This window comes from Odontesthes bonariensis, chromosome 2, assembly GCF_027942865.1.
Source record: "Odontesthes bonariensis isolate fOdoBon6 chromosome 2, fOdoBon6.hap1, whole genome shotgun sequence".
NCBI lineage: Eukaryota > Metazoa > Chordata > Actinopteri > Atheriniformes > Atherinopsidae > Odontesthes > Odontesthes bonariensis.
In genome coordinates, this window is record NC_134507.1 from 43098998 (window position 1) to 43117296 (window position 18299).

At 40.0% G+C, this 18299-nt stretch overlaps 1 protein-coding gene across 1 annotated transcript; it reads left to right on the top strand.

Moving 5' to 3' along the window:
- Positions 1–254: 254 nt before the first annotated feature.
- Positions 255–16748, top strand: pitx3 (paired-like homeodomain 3). Its single transcript, XM_075481995.1, has 4 exons — positions 255–484; positions 6579–6696; positions 11431–11636; positions 15228–16748. Exons 2-4 carry the CDS (start codon positions 6588–6590, stop codon positions 15795–15797), a joined length of 885 nt encoding a protein of 294 aa, XP_075338110.1. The 5' UTR covers positions 255–484; positions 6579–6587; the 3' UTR covers positions 15798–16748.
- The last annotated feature ends 1551 nt before the right edge of the window (positions 16749–18299 follow it).

Here is an 18299-nt window from a genome sequence, read left to right on the forward strand (position 1 = left end):
AGCCCCCCAAACACTACAGGTGAATAAAGAGCCGCACTTTCGGTTTGTAAACGCACAATGTCAAAGAGAAGGGTGAGGGAGGCGGCGTGTGTTTGCACACCGATGCGTGCGGGAGAGCTCCATGTGCTCCCAAAGTCAGAACGGGAGTGGACGAGGGGGAGAGAAAAGAAAGGGGCCGTCCTTCTTCCAGCGGACCTGTCACACAGAATATTTAGCATGAAGGCAGCTCCCGCCCCCTCCCTCCCTTTGCTCAATGTGGGGATCAAGCCTCACTCCTCCACAGCCTTCATGTTTGACAGCACACTGGGAAAACGAGGAGGAAGGAGAAGAAGGGAACTGAGTGGCGAACGCATCTTTGACTCTTTTCTGCACCCGGGAACTTTTTGTCCATGTCACCAACAAACCTGAGGCCAGGACATCCATCACGCAGCAGCAAAGCTCTTTGCCTATTCCACGGATTAATTTAACCAGACCGGGATTCGATGTAAGTGCAACTAAACTCGCCTTACTCTTCTCTTTCTATATTTGTAGTTTAAAAAAAAAATTCAACCGATTAAGGCCTTTTAATTGTATTGTATTTGTGCATAGTCGACATGGAAAGAAGAACAGCAAGATGCAATTCACAACTTTCCACATTGCGCACAGCGCTTGATTTTTCTCGTGTGTAGAGTTGGTCGACGTCTTCTTTCCATAGCCTCATATTCTCAGTCTGTCCCGGCCTGGTGTCTGTCCGTCTGTGAGGCCTTTTTTTGTTGTTGTTGTTGTTGTTTTTTTCTTACTGAGTGCGTAAAGCGCTTCCCTGCTTCAACAAAAGCTCTTCTGTTGGGGCGCCAGAAAAATTATCGTGATCCGGCTCTTGCAAAATGTTGACACGTAGATAGACTTTGTAAAGATATATTAATAAAAGATGAAACATGTTTGGCGATGTGAAGGAAATGGCTCTCCACAGGAGAAGAGCAAAAAAGGAGAAAAGACTTCACCCACCACCATTTACAGGCACAAAACGCGCGCGCGTGCACTCGCATACCACAACTCCATTCTTACTTTCAATAATTGCATCCACACTGAAAACCCATCTCAGAGAGAACATCGCTCAGGCCTCAGAAACAGTTTGCCAACAACGGCAATATAATCCAAAGAATAGTAGCGATGATGATGATAATAATAATAATAATAATAATAATAATAATAATATTCTCACGTTTTTTTCAGAATCTATCTTTATTTTTTTAAACACATTTAAAAAAGTAATTAAAGTAAATAACCACACCATTAAAATATAATTAAAGTAAATCCTGATAGACACATGATAGAAATTAATTTGAAATGTTCACCCTCGTGTTTTTATCATCGAGGAGTTCGCTGAGTAAAAACAGGCCTGAACCATATGACAGCTGGGATTCAATTGAAAAAAAGAATTTATGTTAGGCTTTTAAGCCAACACTGTTAGTTTGTATTTCTATTTTCTGACAAAGCAAAAAAAAAAAAAAACATATTTAGATTTAAAGAAAAACATTTGATTTACTTTTCCAGATCACCAGGTCAGATTTCCTCCTGCAAGCCTTCAGTTTATGGCCTCTTTTGCATCTATTCTCAAATCCAGACATATGGAAATAAGATTCATTCAATTCGAAGTTCACGTTTGGCCTCAGGGTGGAAATGTAAAAAAGTTTTTTATTGGTTATCACCCGACCCTGTGCCCTGGGGCTGAGCTCTCATCAGGCAGTGAAAGCACGATGTCATTTCCAATAATAATGAAGAAACTGTTCTGTTTTTAAAAAATAGATATTTTTAGAGACGAGAATTAATTGTCGCAAGAGGTCCGAACTTGAATTTAATAGTAACTCACACGTTTCCAGTGAATCGCACAATAATTAAAAGAGTTTCTCAAATCGCGGGATGCGCAAAAAAACAAACAAAAAAAAAAAAAAACGCCTCGCTGCAGTCAGAGGATTTCGTTCAACCTGTGAATTTACTGAATAAAAAGCTACGAATGCCAAACTAAAGATTTAAGATATTTAAATTTACACAACTCATATTGTTCAAAATGAGTGATTTTTTTTTTTTTAATTAAAGGAACAATTCGCACAGCTTTGACTGCTCCCTTAGAATGAAAACGTCCGCTTCGTTGATGTATCAAATGATTTGATGTGAATTACAAAAGTTGTTTTACACCAACAGACTGAGTCAAATCAGTGAAATTTCATTTGATCAACCATCATAGATTCTGGAAATGAAAAAGCTCTGTGTTAATCACGCGCCGAGGACTTCTTATTGGCTTGAACGGCCAATTATTTCCCTGCGATTCTGCTGCAGGACTGCCTGGGCCTCACTCCCTCAATCATATGCAAATGGCTGTTATACCAGGGCAGAAATTAACATCTACAAACATTGGACTGAAATTCCATCTGCCGCCTCTTCGAAGAGGCCCTTAATAAGTTCTCAGACAGCAAAGTGACACACATCTTAATCAACTCTTAATCCCGGGAATTAATTCTCAACGCGTTTATGAATAATTCCCAGGGTAATGCATGCAGTGCGTGCAAATGCAAGCAGTCTACCGCGCGCGTCGCCAGATGGATCCGACAGTCTGCCGAAAAATGAGAGGATTTCTGCCTCCAAATTATTATTTTTATTATCATAACCACATATGTATTTAAATTAGATCGGTGTCACAGAGCGACTGCTTATGCAAAACACTCAACTTTATGCAAACTCGAGACTCTCGTCATACAGCTGTGTTAATCTTTTATCACGAGGCCCCCCAACATCAGCATCAAAGGTAAACGCGTAGTCCCATTCTGGCTGTGTTTAATGAGGCTCCTCCACTGCGCGTCAGGTTGACGTAAAGGCGAGATCTGTCCGCTTCAAGGGCCCTCCAGAAAGTAGACCGGGCCCTCTGAAATCTACTGCGAAATCCCAGATTTATTCCACACTTTTCACAGGGTCGAACAACAACGACACAGCCGTGATCGTCTGACTGTCAGCTGAGGCCCCCGGACCCCCAGCCCCCCCCAGGCCCCCAGCCCGCTTCTTAGCGTAGGCTATGACAACTTACTGAGCAGAGAAGGAGGAGGGTTCCCGGTTCTAGAAATATTATCACGCAGAGGCCCCGATGAGTGCGCGTCCATGTGTGTGTAGTTCGGTGGCGAAGGGGAAAGAAGAGTGGGGGTGGGTGGGTGTGTGGGGTGCACGGACAAAATGACTGGCTTGCATCACCCGCACTCCGCTTGCTGCCAAGCAGCCGGCCTTTCAGCACCACATTGACACCAGGCCGGTTGTTCATCCATCACTGCCACAGCGAATATAGTCCGCGCGGGACTGCTTCACGTTCATATTTCGGACCAAAATACAGCACCATACTGGAGCAGCTGTTGCTCTAACCCAACTGAACCAATGGTTGGGATATTAAAACACGAGCAACGCGCATCTTTAGGTAAACAAACACGAGGCGATGATCTACTTTTTCATGTTCCAACTGTAAAGGACAAGAGCTGCTCGTGTGGTACTGATCCGGTACTGAGTTACTTTAAGTCAAAGCTGGAAGAAGTCGGACGCGTCGCGCGGCTGGCTGGCTGGCAGGAGGCTGTGGCGCTTTTTGGCCAGGCTGGAGCGTTTCATGGTGGCACATTACGAACATGTGTCTCTGCAAGGAAAGGTTCCCCTGAAATGTCAAATCAGGGCCATTTGAAATCAGACACAAGATCAAGCGCTTTGGCGCAAATACGCACGATGGAGGTCACGCACAGTTTGTTCCCGATGGAAATCTGAAACCAGAAGCACATCGTTTTCCGTGATTGAAACATTCTAACTGACGACGACACGATATTATGAAACTGATCGTTCTGACCCAAAAGTCAACTTTAACCCACAAATCCATATCAGAGCCCGATTAATCCAAAACCACGACACCGAGGCAGTGTGCTTACCGAGGTAATCTCTCCACTGAGAGGCTTGACCTTATCCTCGCTCTTGCATCTCTTTCCCAGGGATGGGGCGATAGCCTCCGGCTGACAGCAGAAGTCCAATTTTCCTGTCTTCTAATCTTTTGTGAAATGCGGCGATCATTCTCACGGCCGCTCAACAAAAAACAGATGCAAGAGTCTTCTTTGAAGTCAAAAAGTGACTCGTGATGACATTAATGTAGCTTTTAAGCATTTTGTGTGAGAAAAAAAACGTGTCTGATGGAGTAAACGGTTGATGGAATTGTCAGACGTCACGGATATTCAGTTGTTATAAGGTGCTAAACCTTTAATTAGAAAATGTATGTTGGCCTTGTGTTGCTGAGTGGCAGATGCAATGTTAGGTGAGGGTCAGGAGGAGTTTAAACGGAAAGCTCTCCATTCATAGTGTTGACGTTGTTCATTTTTGTCAGGGCCGAACCATCAGAAAAGCAGAGAGTGGAACTCTGTGATGAGCACAAAGAACACCCATTCCATCAATTTCACAATAAAGCTTGAGTGGATTTCTGTGAAGCCAATGTGAAGTTTATTTCAGGCCTCTCCGATCTCTTAAAAGTCTGTTTGTTCCAAATTTGTTGAATAATTTAGACTGTAATTTAATGATAAGAAGAAGAATTTAAATTTTTTTCCTCTGATGTGATAAGAAGTGACTGATGTTCAGGACGTGTTGTATTTACACTCCTGATCCAGGCTGTGCATTTTGGACTACATCATCATTCTTTAGGTAAACTCTTGTTATGTGACATTTAAAAAAACCTCAGTAAAAAAAATGAAAAGTCAGAGCACCTTCCCTGTAGGATACACTTAATATTACCGTGTTCAACGGCAAGCTTGGACTTCTGACTGGGTCTTCAACAGTTCTGTGAGAAGTTCTACATTCATATACAAATAAATGCATGGCTGGTTTTGGAGGTTGTATGTGTTTTTAAAAATCATTTAAACAGGGTTTTAAAATCATTCAAAACCGATTACTATTTGTCCTAGGATGAGCACGATGTAAAATAATAGGCCTTCTATCTCATATCAGTTTATCCATCATCAGCTGACTGGAAGAGCAAAGGATATACTGATGTTCGGACCACCAGAATCCTGTTTCAGTTACTTCAAACGGTTTAATCAAGTCGTACAATGTGCTGTTGCTGGTGGTTGGGAATGTGTGTGAGCGTACGAGTGTATGGGGCTTCACAAATACGCCTTCCTCTTAAAATGGAATTCTGCTGTTTCCACCTGTTTAACGTTCGTAACCACAGGGCTGACTGAGACTGGCAATGAAAAGTAAACAGGGTCGCTTTAGGCTCTATTTAAAGACAGAACATCGTATACTGGTGTCTTATTTAAATTTCTAATGGAATGAAAAATGGTAAATTAAATAAAAAAAATAGTGATAAACAGCAGCAGAGTGCAGTGGTTAGATACCTTTTCCATTTTATTCTTCTTTCATTATCTTTTTGCCAGCTAACATTGAAGACATAATGATTAGGACACTGCAGAACATCATCTGTTCCTGTCACTTTGAATCGGGATGCATTTTATGCAAAGTTGTTTAAGTTTATTTGCATTGAAGCCCTAAATCACCCCAACACTCTCTCAGCTTGGTGGAAATATTTGCACCTCCTCTCTCTCAACGTTGCCACGGTGTTAAATGCTCTCAGAGAAATAAACAACTGATTATTTTTAGGGCATCGCTGCACATGACTTCTTCCTCACCAGCTTTAATTTGGCTTGAAAACCTTTATTGCTCTTTCCATGTTACTCAAAATAGGCCCACATCAGGACAAGTCTTGTTAAAATGCCAGGCTCTCATAAACAGGGTCAGGATCACAACCACCGGGTGAATGGAAAGATGGAAGAAAGAAAAAACACAGAACGAAATACACACTAAGCCACTGCAGACGGAGTCTGCTTTGATTTACTTTTCCTCGTGTTGGGAAGGAGTCTGTTTAGGAGTGAAAGCAGAAAACAATCAGGTTAGGTGTTCTTCACCATAAAAAGGCACAAAAACACATGTTAACTCATCAGCTGTGCTTTTAAGCAAACTCTAAAGTGACTTCTGGTAGGACTCTATACTTCTTTTTTTTTTAAATCAGTGTTTTACACACAGTGTTTTGTTCCTGTCTGACGGGTAAGTTGCTGTATCAATATTTCTGTTAGCATAATCTAAAAAGGGGAGCTGGAGTGTTTGAAGGACTGGCGGCTTTTACATTGTAAGAACGAGTGAACAAAAACAGGATTCTGGCATGCTTACTGACACATTTCATGTAACAATGTCTGCATTGTATGGGAATATTATGCTGTAAGCGGCCAACTTTTTCAGCGAAATCCCCATGTAATCCAGCAGACACAGACACAGAATATTACAAGAAACACAAAGTAATCTCTTCAAATAAGTAAAGCAGCATGGTAACAGTGCGGAACAAATAATATAAGGAAATATATTGTTTTCCTGCAGCAGTATTTTTAGGTGAGTATATCAGGTTTAGACATCACAGAAAATATCTTAACCCTTTTAATAAAATGTATCTAATGATGGGATTATTACTGTGGAGGCTGCTGCTGGTAGTGTTGGCTATACTGGGTGTCAGAAGGCTGATGTGTGTCTCTTTCTGTCTGTTGCAGAGCCTGGTCATGGATTTTAATTTGCTGACAGACAGTGAAGCCCGCAGTCCGGCGCTGTCGCTCTCCGACTCCGGGACCCCGCAGCACGACCAGGGATGTAAGGGCCAAGATACCAGCGGTCAGTGGGAAAGGCGCACTGTGGACGCACCTGTCTGTCCAGACTCAACTCAACCTAACCTTTACGTTGTGTGGATATATTAGGCCCACGGTTTGCACCGCTGGATTAAAGCAACCCCCAGCCCCCGCCCCTCCCTTTTATTCAAGGAAATGCTCCGAAAATATTGGCAGTTGAAAGATAATCAGCTCAGCTTAATTGACGCGCACTGCAGCTCGAACAGCTCGTTGCCATGTTGTCCTCAGTATTTCACCCTCAGGTAGAGTTCCAGCGGGCTCCATTCTACCCACAGTCATTTTAATAAAGATTATCATACGCGATATTTCGTTATTAAACTGTCGGCGGAAAGCTGAGCGCCCATCAGCTGTACCTGAGATGGAGTCCTTCTTTATGCGCGCGCCGGTCCGCGTGCGGCTGTAATCAAACATTGCTCGGTCTGTCTTTGAATATGAAAATGCGTTGGGAAGAAAGAAGTGTATTACTCCCTGACTAGTTTCCTTTATTAGGCTACTTCTTTATATTAATGGGAATAAATCTAAGTGAGCTGTTACCAGGGGCGAGGCTAAGGTATTTTTAGTGGTGCCAAGGCACCACCGTGAGATAACTCGGCACTCCCTGGCTCAGCACAAGGATGCATTGTTTTAGTGACCATTTTATTTATTTTCTAGCATTTGTTTTTGTTTTAACTCTTTACTCCCAAAATAAACGTTGAGTTATCTTCAATATTTGTCTCAGGCTCTCTCTTATCCCTGTCAAGCCTTTTGAAATGAAGAGGTCAAAATTGAATGTTGTAGGAGAAAACACTACTCAAAGCAAAATATGGCTCCAAAATTTATAAATGTACTAGTTCGCCTCAATTAGTGAGAAATAATGTGCCTCTGTGAGTACTGGGGGCTGGGCACCCCTAAAGACCAGATCCTAAAATTGCCCCTGTATTAGGCTACTTCTTTATTAATGGGAATAAATCTAAGTGAGCTGTTACGCTACCGGCTTCCTGACTTTATTCTGAATTTATTCTACAAAACAAGGAATGTTCGCGAGGAAGACGATGATTGTTTCTTCCTGTTCCGAGGATTTTTGACAGCATCTCACGGTCTTTATCGGGAGTGAAATATTCTAACTCTATAGGGCACGTGGTTGATCACACACGACACATCCGTTTAATCTCCTAAACGCAGGCTGTTGATGGATGGCTTCTTGGTGATGACTCGCTTCCAAAATATTTGAGATCAGACCGAGGCCATGTTGAAGGAAACACCATTTCATCTTTAGGTTATGTCATGTATTCAAGTGATGTATGAGGCTCCAAATAATCAGCTGGGGGGGTTTTCTGCGCTCGCTCTCGTTATGGCGCAGCCACTTATCTGGCTTGGTGTGAGTGTGTGTTTATGTGTGTGTGTGACCTAACCGTCAAACTGTGTATATTTAGAAATTAAGTCTGAACAAACGCTTTCTATTTTTGGACAGAGATGTGGAGTATGCTTTCACGAGTCTTAAAAAAAAAAGAAGAGAAAGTCTCTTTACAAAAGCTTTAATAAATCCTCTATTCAAACACACATCCTCAGTGTTGCATGAGCCAATTGCAGGTTTGTATTTTAAAGGTAAAACACATCATCCAAAGAAAAGCGGAAGCACAGAGGAATTATTTCAACCATTTAGAATTAGGCCGTCATTCACTTTTAGCTTTTTTTTTTCTAAATCTATTTTATTTGACCAATAATCGAAATATTTACCTTATTGTAAAATATTCAATGATTTTCTTAAACATTAACATGAGAAATCATTAGGTACACCGACACAGCGTGGACATTTTACAAGCTAGTTTCAGGAGTTTGACATCGAATGTAAAATTAAGATGGCAACTTTTGGACAAAGCATTTCTATCACTTTCTCTCAATTCTCTTTTTGTCACTGGGAGAAAAGATATACAAATCTAAAGTCATTTATACACTTACAGGCCTAAACACATTTTTCTACAAGACAGGAAGTGTTTTGGGAGCCCTTGACTCAGACAATCCCAGCAAATAGCCATGTCTTGGTTTCTCTGTAAGAATGAATGTGATTGTTAAAACAACAATGATGAAAGACAGCCCTTTAATTCATGTGTTTTCCACGTATTTTCCCTCTGACTCATACTAAGAGAGCACAGGTACATTTACTCCTGTTAGGATTTACTTGTTTAGAATTATTGTTACAATTAAATAACCTTGAATCTGGACTCCATTATTGGAGTGAATCATTTGGCTGCCCCACCTTGGCAGACTAAGCTGACGCCTATGCCTGAGGCCATGACTGAATCGTCTACGTGAGCTCTGTTATAAGAACCTTTCTCTTTGAAATAAAGGCGCCTCTTGTAAAGCCTGACTTTGGCTTTACCAGCAAGTGTAGTAGGCTGCTTTTGAAAGCTCTGACAAAATGTATGTTTTGTCGTTAATAGAGTGCTGTAATGAAACAACCCCCCCCCCCCCCCCCCTCCGGGATCTCGATCTGAATCTGATTGTCTAGATGTAACCATCATTGCTTTTTGATTTGTAAAGCTATTTATTTCTGTCAATATCTGTTGACATTTTCAGATTTTTCCAGATGTGGAAAAGTGATTTGGTTAAAAGCATCTTGAAGTCATTTTCCAGATTAAAGTCCTCTGAGAAGCTGACTTTGAGTATCTCTGTCATGTCGGCACGTTATTAGTCAGATTGCTCCCATTGTTGGTCAGTGCATCACCTTAAAAAGGGCTGCCCTTTCCTCTGTATTGTGATATAGACTTTGGCCTTAAGTGACAGCTTACCCAGTGTCGGTTTACTCCCAGATAACAGCCTCAGCCTGGCCCTTATTGGTTTTGCTGGTGGCCCTGTGGAGCCTCTTTTTAAACCCCGCTGATCATTTTGAACTGCTCCCAGAGAGCTAAGCCCTTGCCAAACAGACCCCAACCTGCCCCAGTCACAAAAGCCTGATCCGCAGGATTAGCTAGCCAACTAATTTCACTTCTTTCTGTGAGGTCCTCAAATTGCAGGAGTCAGATCTGGCAGAGAGGAGTCCTGACAGACATAACATGGATGTGTGGTCTTTTAAACTTGCTGTGCTGTGTTCATAATGCAATCATTCGGTGTTCCTGCACATCTTTGGATGTAATGCAGGCTTTGTAGTCATTCTCTCCCGGTATCGTTACATCCATCCTTGTCATTGTTCAGCTTGTGAGATGGAGGGATTTCTGCTAACGTTTGATCATGTGATGTTATCTGGTTACATTCAGCTGGGGTTGGATTGTGTTGATGTAATATATCAGAAAAGGATCAGAATAATGTGCCGTTAAACAATGTGTCAGCTTTCAAGTGTCCACAGATCTCCTCTTGTCAGCCACCAAAACAGCGATTATATATCCTTAGGCTTAAATGCTTTTTTTGTTTGTTTGTTTGTTTTATTATTAATATTAAGCTTTTTGCAGTTTTCCCCGTAGTATTTGCATTTGAAAACTCCACCTAACATTATCTGCTGGAAGAGCATATAAAGAAAATAAGGCAGTTGAATGAAAATGTTAAGGAACTTTACTTGAGTGCTTCCATTTGATGCTTTCTTTCACTAATACTATAGTATTATAGTACTAGATATTTTACACAGAACTCTGCTGCATTTATTATCAACTGCATTTACTTTTTAGATGAAGCCTAGATTGTTTGTTTGCACAAATAATAAAACTATTAAAAAATGCTCAAACTAACTGCTCACTGTTGTGAGCAGTCACAACACTAAACATTGGACTTACACATGAATTTTTATATCAATGATAACAGCCAAAGATGCAATGTATCATTTCATAACAAGTCGTCATGCTTAAGTCTTCTTTAAATTCTTACAGGGCGGCAGATTATGCTACTGTTTGTAACTGACTTCTTAAACCGTGTTGATACAGTTCAAAAGTAAGTAGTAACATAATCAAAAGTATTCCAAAATCTACACTCAAGGAGCAAAACATCTGCCCAGATTTACTTTAAGCACATTTCATTAAGCACAAAATCAGCCTCACAAATTCTTATTTTTTTGCAAAACACAGTGAATTGGACCAGACTGATAACACTTCCTTCATAAGGCACATGATCTATCACAATGTCATTTTCTTTCTTTCAAAGCACTGGCTTTCAAATGAAATCCTCTACGAACCAGCTGGTTAAATACAACTAAAGGGTGTGCAGACACATGTGGGCTTAACTGTAGCAACATGATCACATGACTGATTGTAAAATTTGTGTGTCGGTGTATGAAAAAAATATGTGGCAAATGTTTACGATTTCACAATAAAAACTCAGTATCTGTAGTTCTCTGCTCTGAAGCAGCTTCCATCACGCTTCTGGTGCGTTTCCATCTTGGCAAAGTGATTATATCAACAGTTGCCACTCTTGACGGGGACAAAAAATGCTTTAAATAGGTTGGACAGCATTAGGCCCCCAACCTTCATTTATTAAAATCCCAACCTTCTCAACCTTTTCCTACTTCTGTGGTAATTTTATACTCTTAATAATAGGGAGGAGAAGCTAACAATAGGGGAAGCTGCCATTACAAAGGAGTTGAATTTGAGTTCAGAATAGCAAAAAGAAATGTCCTTGTATAAATTAAATTGATTCAACTTACTTTCACTTCATATTTGTCCCTGGTCATACATTTATCCTCCTTCATTGGGGGTCAGTTGTTTAAGAACAGAGCCAATGGCTTCTTCAAACTGTTTTCCTGTTTGTGTATCTGCAGACACAGAGAAATCCCACCAGAACCAGCTGGAGGAGTCCAGCGCTGAGGACGGCTCTATGAAGAAGAAGCAGCGGCGCCAGAGGACTCATTTCACCAGCCAGCAGCTCCAGGAGCTTGAGGCCACCTTCCAGAGGAATCGTTACCCAGACATGAGCACCAGAGAGGAGATTGCTGTGTGGACCAACCTCACTGAGGCACGGGTCAGGGTGGGTACACAAGTTCTACCGCTAGAATGGAAACTGAGTTGTGCAACTAGTGAGATGTTTGGTAGAATGAAAGCCAACAAAATACTGAAAGAAGGAAAACAGATTTGATACTGTTGTTTCAGGAACACTTGACAATGAGATTGGTAATACATGTTATTATGACTTGTGATGATGTTCATTACGTTCCTTCCAGCATCTCCACCTGACCAAATTTTCCATTCAGTTAATATTCTCCTGAGCAGATGGACACTGATTCTCCTGTGCAAATGTAGCATGTTTAAGGATAATTGAAATGAATACTGCCTACATTAAGCTCAACATTAATACCAAAAAAACAATACATAATCCAGCAAAACCCTGTCCTGGCCAGGCACATAACTCAAGCATATCTTTCTGATTGACTACTATGATTTACACTTGTCATGTTGTCCTCTTCTTGGAGTTTCTGGCTTTTATAAAACCATTAACCCCTTAAACGCCTGAATTTATATAGTTGTATATTAAAAAATGTTTTGTGTGTGTTTTAGCCTTTAAGTAGATGGTAAATAATGCTGAGATTATTAATTTCACTTTTACACAAAAAATAAATAGAAATTTTGGTATGTTGCAAATTTGCGACAACAGGCATCCTGGTCAATTTGGAGTCAATTTGGTATGTTTGGTATGTAATTTGGTATGGTAAAACAATGTTTTTTTTATTCACCCATTTTTTTTTACATATTTATTTATATAAAGGTTCCTAGGTCCGTAGTGAATATGGACTAACCGGCATTGGGGGAATAAAGATGCTATCTCAGCTGGTTGTTTGAGTCAAACGGTTTGTAGCATATATGCGACAATAGGTGTTAAGGGATTATAGAAAAAAAAAATTCTACAGTTACTAAGTGTACTTGTAATTGTTACCCGAGATATTATTATTATTTTTACTCCACCAACTTTATAGATGTTTTAGCCTTTCTATTGATGAGTTTTCAATGATAATTCTAGAATGGTTTAATAGAATACGTGGAAAACTATTATTTCTTCTACCAGCTAAAATGTTTTGTTCCCTCTACCAAAGCTTTAGTCGAGTCACTAAACTTAAATGTCAAAGGTGCAACAGAATGCGGCCACACCCAACAGTTTGGTCACTGCAGCTATATGGAGCGGAGGGACACACATTCTGATGGATGACAATACAATTGCTGGCTTGCCTGACAAGTAATGGATCAAATTAATGTTGGCTGGATGAAAGGTCACATAGCACACACTCTTGGTTGTTATTTTGAAAGGACAACAGACTGCACATTGTCTTTCCCCTAATATCCACCAGTGACTCTTTAAAGCCCCGCATGCAGACAGATTCCTAGGTGCCCTAAATATGTCATCTGTCAGCTTGATTCACATGATTTGTCAGTGAGCTGTTTTTAATCATCAAAGTTGCAGTCAGGAGGAACATATTGATAACACTTAATCCAGTCTTTGGGCATACAGGGCGGACTGACTGTGAAGACCTTCAAAGTTGATCAGTGATGTCATTTATTACCTTTTTTTGTTTGTTTTAGAATTTCATTATCATGTAATAGGACATGCAGAATGTACAAAAAAAGGCAACAAAAATTCATGGTGTTTTTGTCTTTAGTCCCACAGCCCAGTCTCACTGAAAAGTGTGTTGGCTAAAAGGCACAACTGTTCACATCCCTAAAATGTAGAGTCACAACACCTCATTCTAATTAGTGAGTTGGTAACAAATCAGTAGGCTGGTGTTTTCCATAGTGCATGTGACATGAAGGGAATCATAACCCATTTATAGTCAAATATCTAAACCCTAACCATGTAACTTAATTCTAACCGTTGCCATGTATTTTTAACTCCTAACCCCATCCATTTGAGAATGACAGCCCTCTGCCATCCGGGGTTAACCCTCGCCCCCATCCTGGGCACGTGCTGAGCGAATTAAGTCAGTTGACAATTTTGTGTGACCACATCAAAATGCCAAGCTCACTGTTTTTTCACAGGGAGCATTGTGCACACCCTCTGATGATGACATGTACCCCAACGGAGCCTTCGCGTACCAAATGTAACATCCCTGTTAGCACTGTTAGCATGCTAACATTTTATTTTATGCACTGTTATGATAAAGTGATGAACTTGTCAGGAGCTCCAAAAATATTAATATTGCATGTACTACATGTATATGTAGTGATTGTAAAGTTATTCATCATCAAAGCAGAATATTAAGTGAGCTGCAACCTTATTATTTGCACTGTTTTGTTTTAGGACTCTGTGTCAGTTATTATTTTAATTTACATTTCCCTTATGTGGAGCTTATTCCTAAATAATTCAAGATGTAAGATGTCATTGGATGTGATGGAAAACTCAGTGTCATTCACTTTAAACTCAAATTTAATGGTCAGTGGAATTCTATTACTATGATAACACAGGACTGGATGACGTACAGCATGTGTGCCAAGAGGGCAGACAAGACTAAGTATTAGTAGTTTCTGATACTAAATTATTATAAAATATAACAAATACACAAGTGTTAACAGATGGTCACTAGCTTTCTGACGCATCTTCCTTTCTATATTAAATTCAGAGCAAAGTTTGTTGAGAACTTTACCCATAGACAAAATTGGCATAGTTTTAATTTCTAAAACCACCCATTTTTGATTTTCCACTAAAGCTCTAATCAAATTCATATCCTCTAAATATAGGTCCATAAAATACAAATGTGAAGATACCCCTGCCCTGACATTTCTTTCATTGGGATCTCACTATTCAAATAAGTGAATGATTAGTTTTAATAAGCCTGGCCTAATATGACTGTTTGATGATACACTTCAACTTACTTTCTGGGATCATTATATATTTAAAAAATTCTGGATACCTTTGCACACAATAATACTGAAATCATTTAAGAGGGTTTAAGGTAGTCTGACTGAATGTGTTTTAGAATTAGACTTTATTGACTACAGTTTTTGAAGGAAAAATTCATTTGAAAATAACTCGTTCAATCTTCTATTTTTTTCCTCGTTCTCAAAAATCAAACCAATTTAAATTATGAGTGAAGCTGTGAAAACATCTCAATATCAATCAACTTGCAGACAAATTAGATATCTATTCACAGGAGTTTTTAATGTTCTGTGTGTACAGAAATTTAACCCCCACTACCTTGATAGATAAGCCTCATCATAATATCGGATTATTAAACGCATAAGCTTAATGTAACTTTTAATTCGCTATTTGAAAGTCAAGAGCCCAAGCTGCTTTCGACAGCTTGGGCTTTCTTTCAAAGTTTTGGTCAACTTTACTTCTGTTCTTTCCAGTAACAGCAAGAGAGGTGGCTACTTGAGTAATACTTCACAGCAACACTACTCCTCTGATACTTGGTAATATAAAAGACAGGATATTTTAAAAAAATGTATTTTACCTTAGTGGAAAAGCCCCTAATGTTTTGCTTCCTTGCTAGGTCCCGGTTTGCAAGGCACCTTAGGTTTCAGTGTCATATTGAAGAACAACCTGCCCTGCCATGGGGGTACAACAGAGTTCACAGAGAGTACATCCAATAAATTACAAACTCACATTATTCTCTCCTTTTTGTTTCCCTAGGTGTGGTTCAAAAATCGACGTGCCAAGTGGAGAAAACGGGAGAGAAACCAGCAGGCAGAGCTATGTAAAAATGGCTTCGGTGCCCAGTTCAATGGACTCATGCAACCCTATGATGACATGTACACAGGCTACTCCTACAACAACTGGGCGACAAAGAGTCTAGCAAGCAGCCCACTCTCTGCCAAGAGCTTCCCATTCTTTAATTCAATGAATGTAAGCCCCCTGTCATCCCAGCCCATGTTCTCACCCCCCAGCTCCATCCCCTCTATGAACATGGCCTCTAGCATGGTGCCCTCAGCAGTGGCTGGAGTTCCTGCTACTGGGCTCAACAACCTGGGCAACCTCAACAACCTCAATAGCCCTACGGCTCTCAACTCGGTAGCAGTGACTGCAGCCACGTGTCCCTATGCCACTACAGCCAGTCCTTACATGTACAGAGATACCTGCAACTCCAGCCTGGCAAGCCTGCGGCTCAAAGCGAAGCAGCACACCAACTTTGCTTACCCGACAGTGCAGAACCCTGTGTCCAACCTAAGCCCCTGCCAATATGCTGTTGACCGGCCAGTATGAAGAAGAAGCTCCAACTCTAACCCTTGACGTAACCTACCAGCTTACAAGTCCACTGTTACCCCACTTCTCATCTCTTCAGTTCCATCTCATAACTGCCAAATGTGCAGTAGACTGACCGTTTGTGTTTTGATGGTACAGAATGAGAATAATTCTCAAAACCGACACAGCAAATAGACACCTTCAGACGGACCACCGATCTTCAAAGGATTTTCCTCCATTTTTTGAGACTTTATTGCTGAACTGACCAACCACCTCAAAGGATTTTCTAAAGATTTGTGTCCACTATGATTTTCCTTCCTTTGAACTGCATGATCAGAGTACATATATAAACCAAGGGTAAATGAAATTTGGATGCTTCAACTGGACTGTTGGTCAGCATACTGGCCTTATAAACATCCAATTCAATCTTTGCCACTGATACAGGAAGAGCGACCTGTGGTTGCAATTTGAGGGAAATGGAGAGTGTATATAATGGACTTTTTCTGTTTTGTATGTGACAAAAATACATGAAAACGTAGTACTTTAAAAATGAGAAAAGCATGTTCTTGAAAAGCAAAGACCCTAGTTTGGTGTACTATGAACACATCATTTAGGAACTTTAAACTTTGTTGTGAATTCCTCTCACCTCAAAAGGTCACAGGTCAAAGGGTGACTTGGATTGGTGAAAAGAGGGCAGTTCTAGAAAGTGAACACAACCTCGAGCTTTTAACAACACAAAATCCGCTTTTCACATGCATATATACCAGAATATCAGCAACATTTTTCAAGTAAATCTTTAAAAAGCCATTGAGTATATAGATTTTGTGTGGTGTTATACAAAGGGAGTCCATGACTGTAAAAAAAATGTATGTAAGAGTGCAGCTGTTATAACAAAAAACAAGCTTTTTTTTTTTTGGTGTAGCCTGCTTTGTCTCATTAAAGAATAAAAGATATGTTTCTATGAACTATAAATTGACTTTTATATGGAGCAGAGCAATACTTGTTCCTCCACAACTTACCTTGAGAGCATATTACAATAGTTGCCTGATGTTGGTCAAAACACTGAGCAGAACACCATGGAGGCTTAACTCACTTCCATGGCAACACCTATACAACACTGAAAGAACATAGTAGGCTGGACAGGAGAGAGTTAGGGGAGATATAGATGTCCCTGATGACTGCCTACTGATATGTTTGACCTACACTCCGTGCATTAACCACAGGCTATCCAATAACAGTAGGAATTCACAGAGGCCAGGGCTGAATGAGCGCCAGGATTACATAAGGGCCTCAAGAAGTGAGGGCTGAATGAGTGCCAGGATTACATAAGGACCTCAAGGAGTGAAGTGTCCCTGTCAAGCCAAAAAAAACAAGTTTTAGAAGCCCATTCATCCTAATGAGCTCCAATAACTTTTTATCATATTTTCATTACTTCTGCTTTTTAGGTTTTTTTTTGTGCTGATTGATAGATAGCATCTCTTATGTCACTTATTTCAATCACAAATCCATATTGTCAAGACTCTAAATTGACCCTAGGAGTGAGTGTGAGTGTGGATGGTTGCTTGTCTCGTTTGTCTGTGGCTCTGTGATGGACAGGTGACCTGTCCAGGGTGACAGCTGGGCTAGGCTCCAGTCCCCATGTGACCCTGAGTTGAAGAAAGTTCAACTTGTTGAAGTTGAACTTTCAAGTAGAGCTCAAGTTGAGAAAAATATATATTTTTTAAAAATTGCTTTGATATAGTAATTTCAAGAAATAAAACAATGATGGGATGACCTTTAAGTTCATTTCTAATATTGCCATTACAACATAAAAACCGCAATGTAATAACTGTATCTACGTCAAACTTCAAAGGTAAAAAGTAAAAAACATATAGCTGGAATATCATTAAAAACATCCTGATTTAAAAACCATGGAAATGGAGTTCCAACTAATCTACATAGAATATAACAATTGTCTAAGTATACCTTTTAGTAGCTTGAAACTTTATTTAATGGTTGTTATCATCTCATGGAGTTTACGGAATTAATTAGGAGGACCTCCTGTACAGATTGTTTTTTTTTAACAGGTTGTATGGTGAAACGTTAAATAAGAGTAAATGGACGTGTCTATCAAAAAGAAACCCCTATTCTCCACTAAATCTAACAACAATAGGGAATTATCACTTTATAACATTAAAATGTACACTTGCTTAACCTCTTCAACCAGGAGGGCAACATCCAGTTTGATCTGCCTCTGATGATGTATCACAAGATGGTTTACACAGAGTCTGTAATGGCAGAGAAATACTCTTACTCTTTTTCGAGCAGGTACACCAGAAAGACTCCTGGGACCGAACAGGTTAAAGTTTTAGAACAAATGCAAAGGGCTAACCTTTATTGCTACCCATGGCATCAAATAAATAAGTAAAGAAATACATAAATAGATACCACTCCATGCATACCATTTATAAGTTTTATTTCTTTTATTTTTTAATTTTATCTTGTAAAAGAAAATAGGAGGTAACATAATGTGTATTTTCTCTT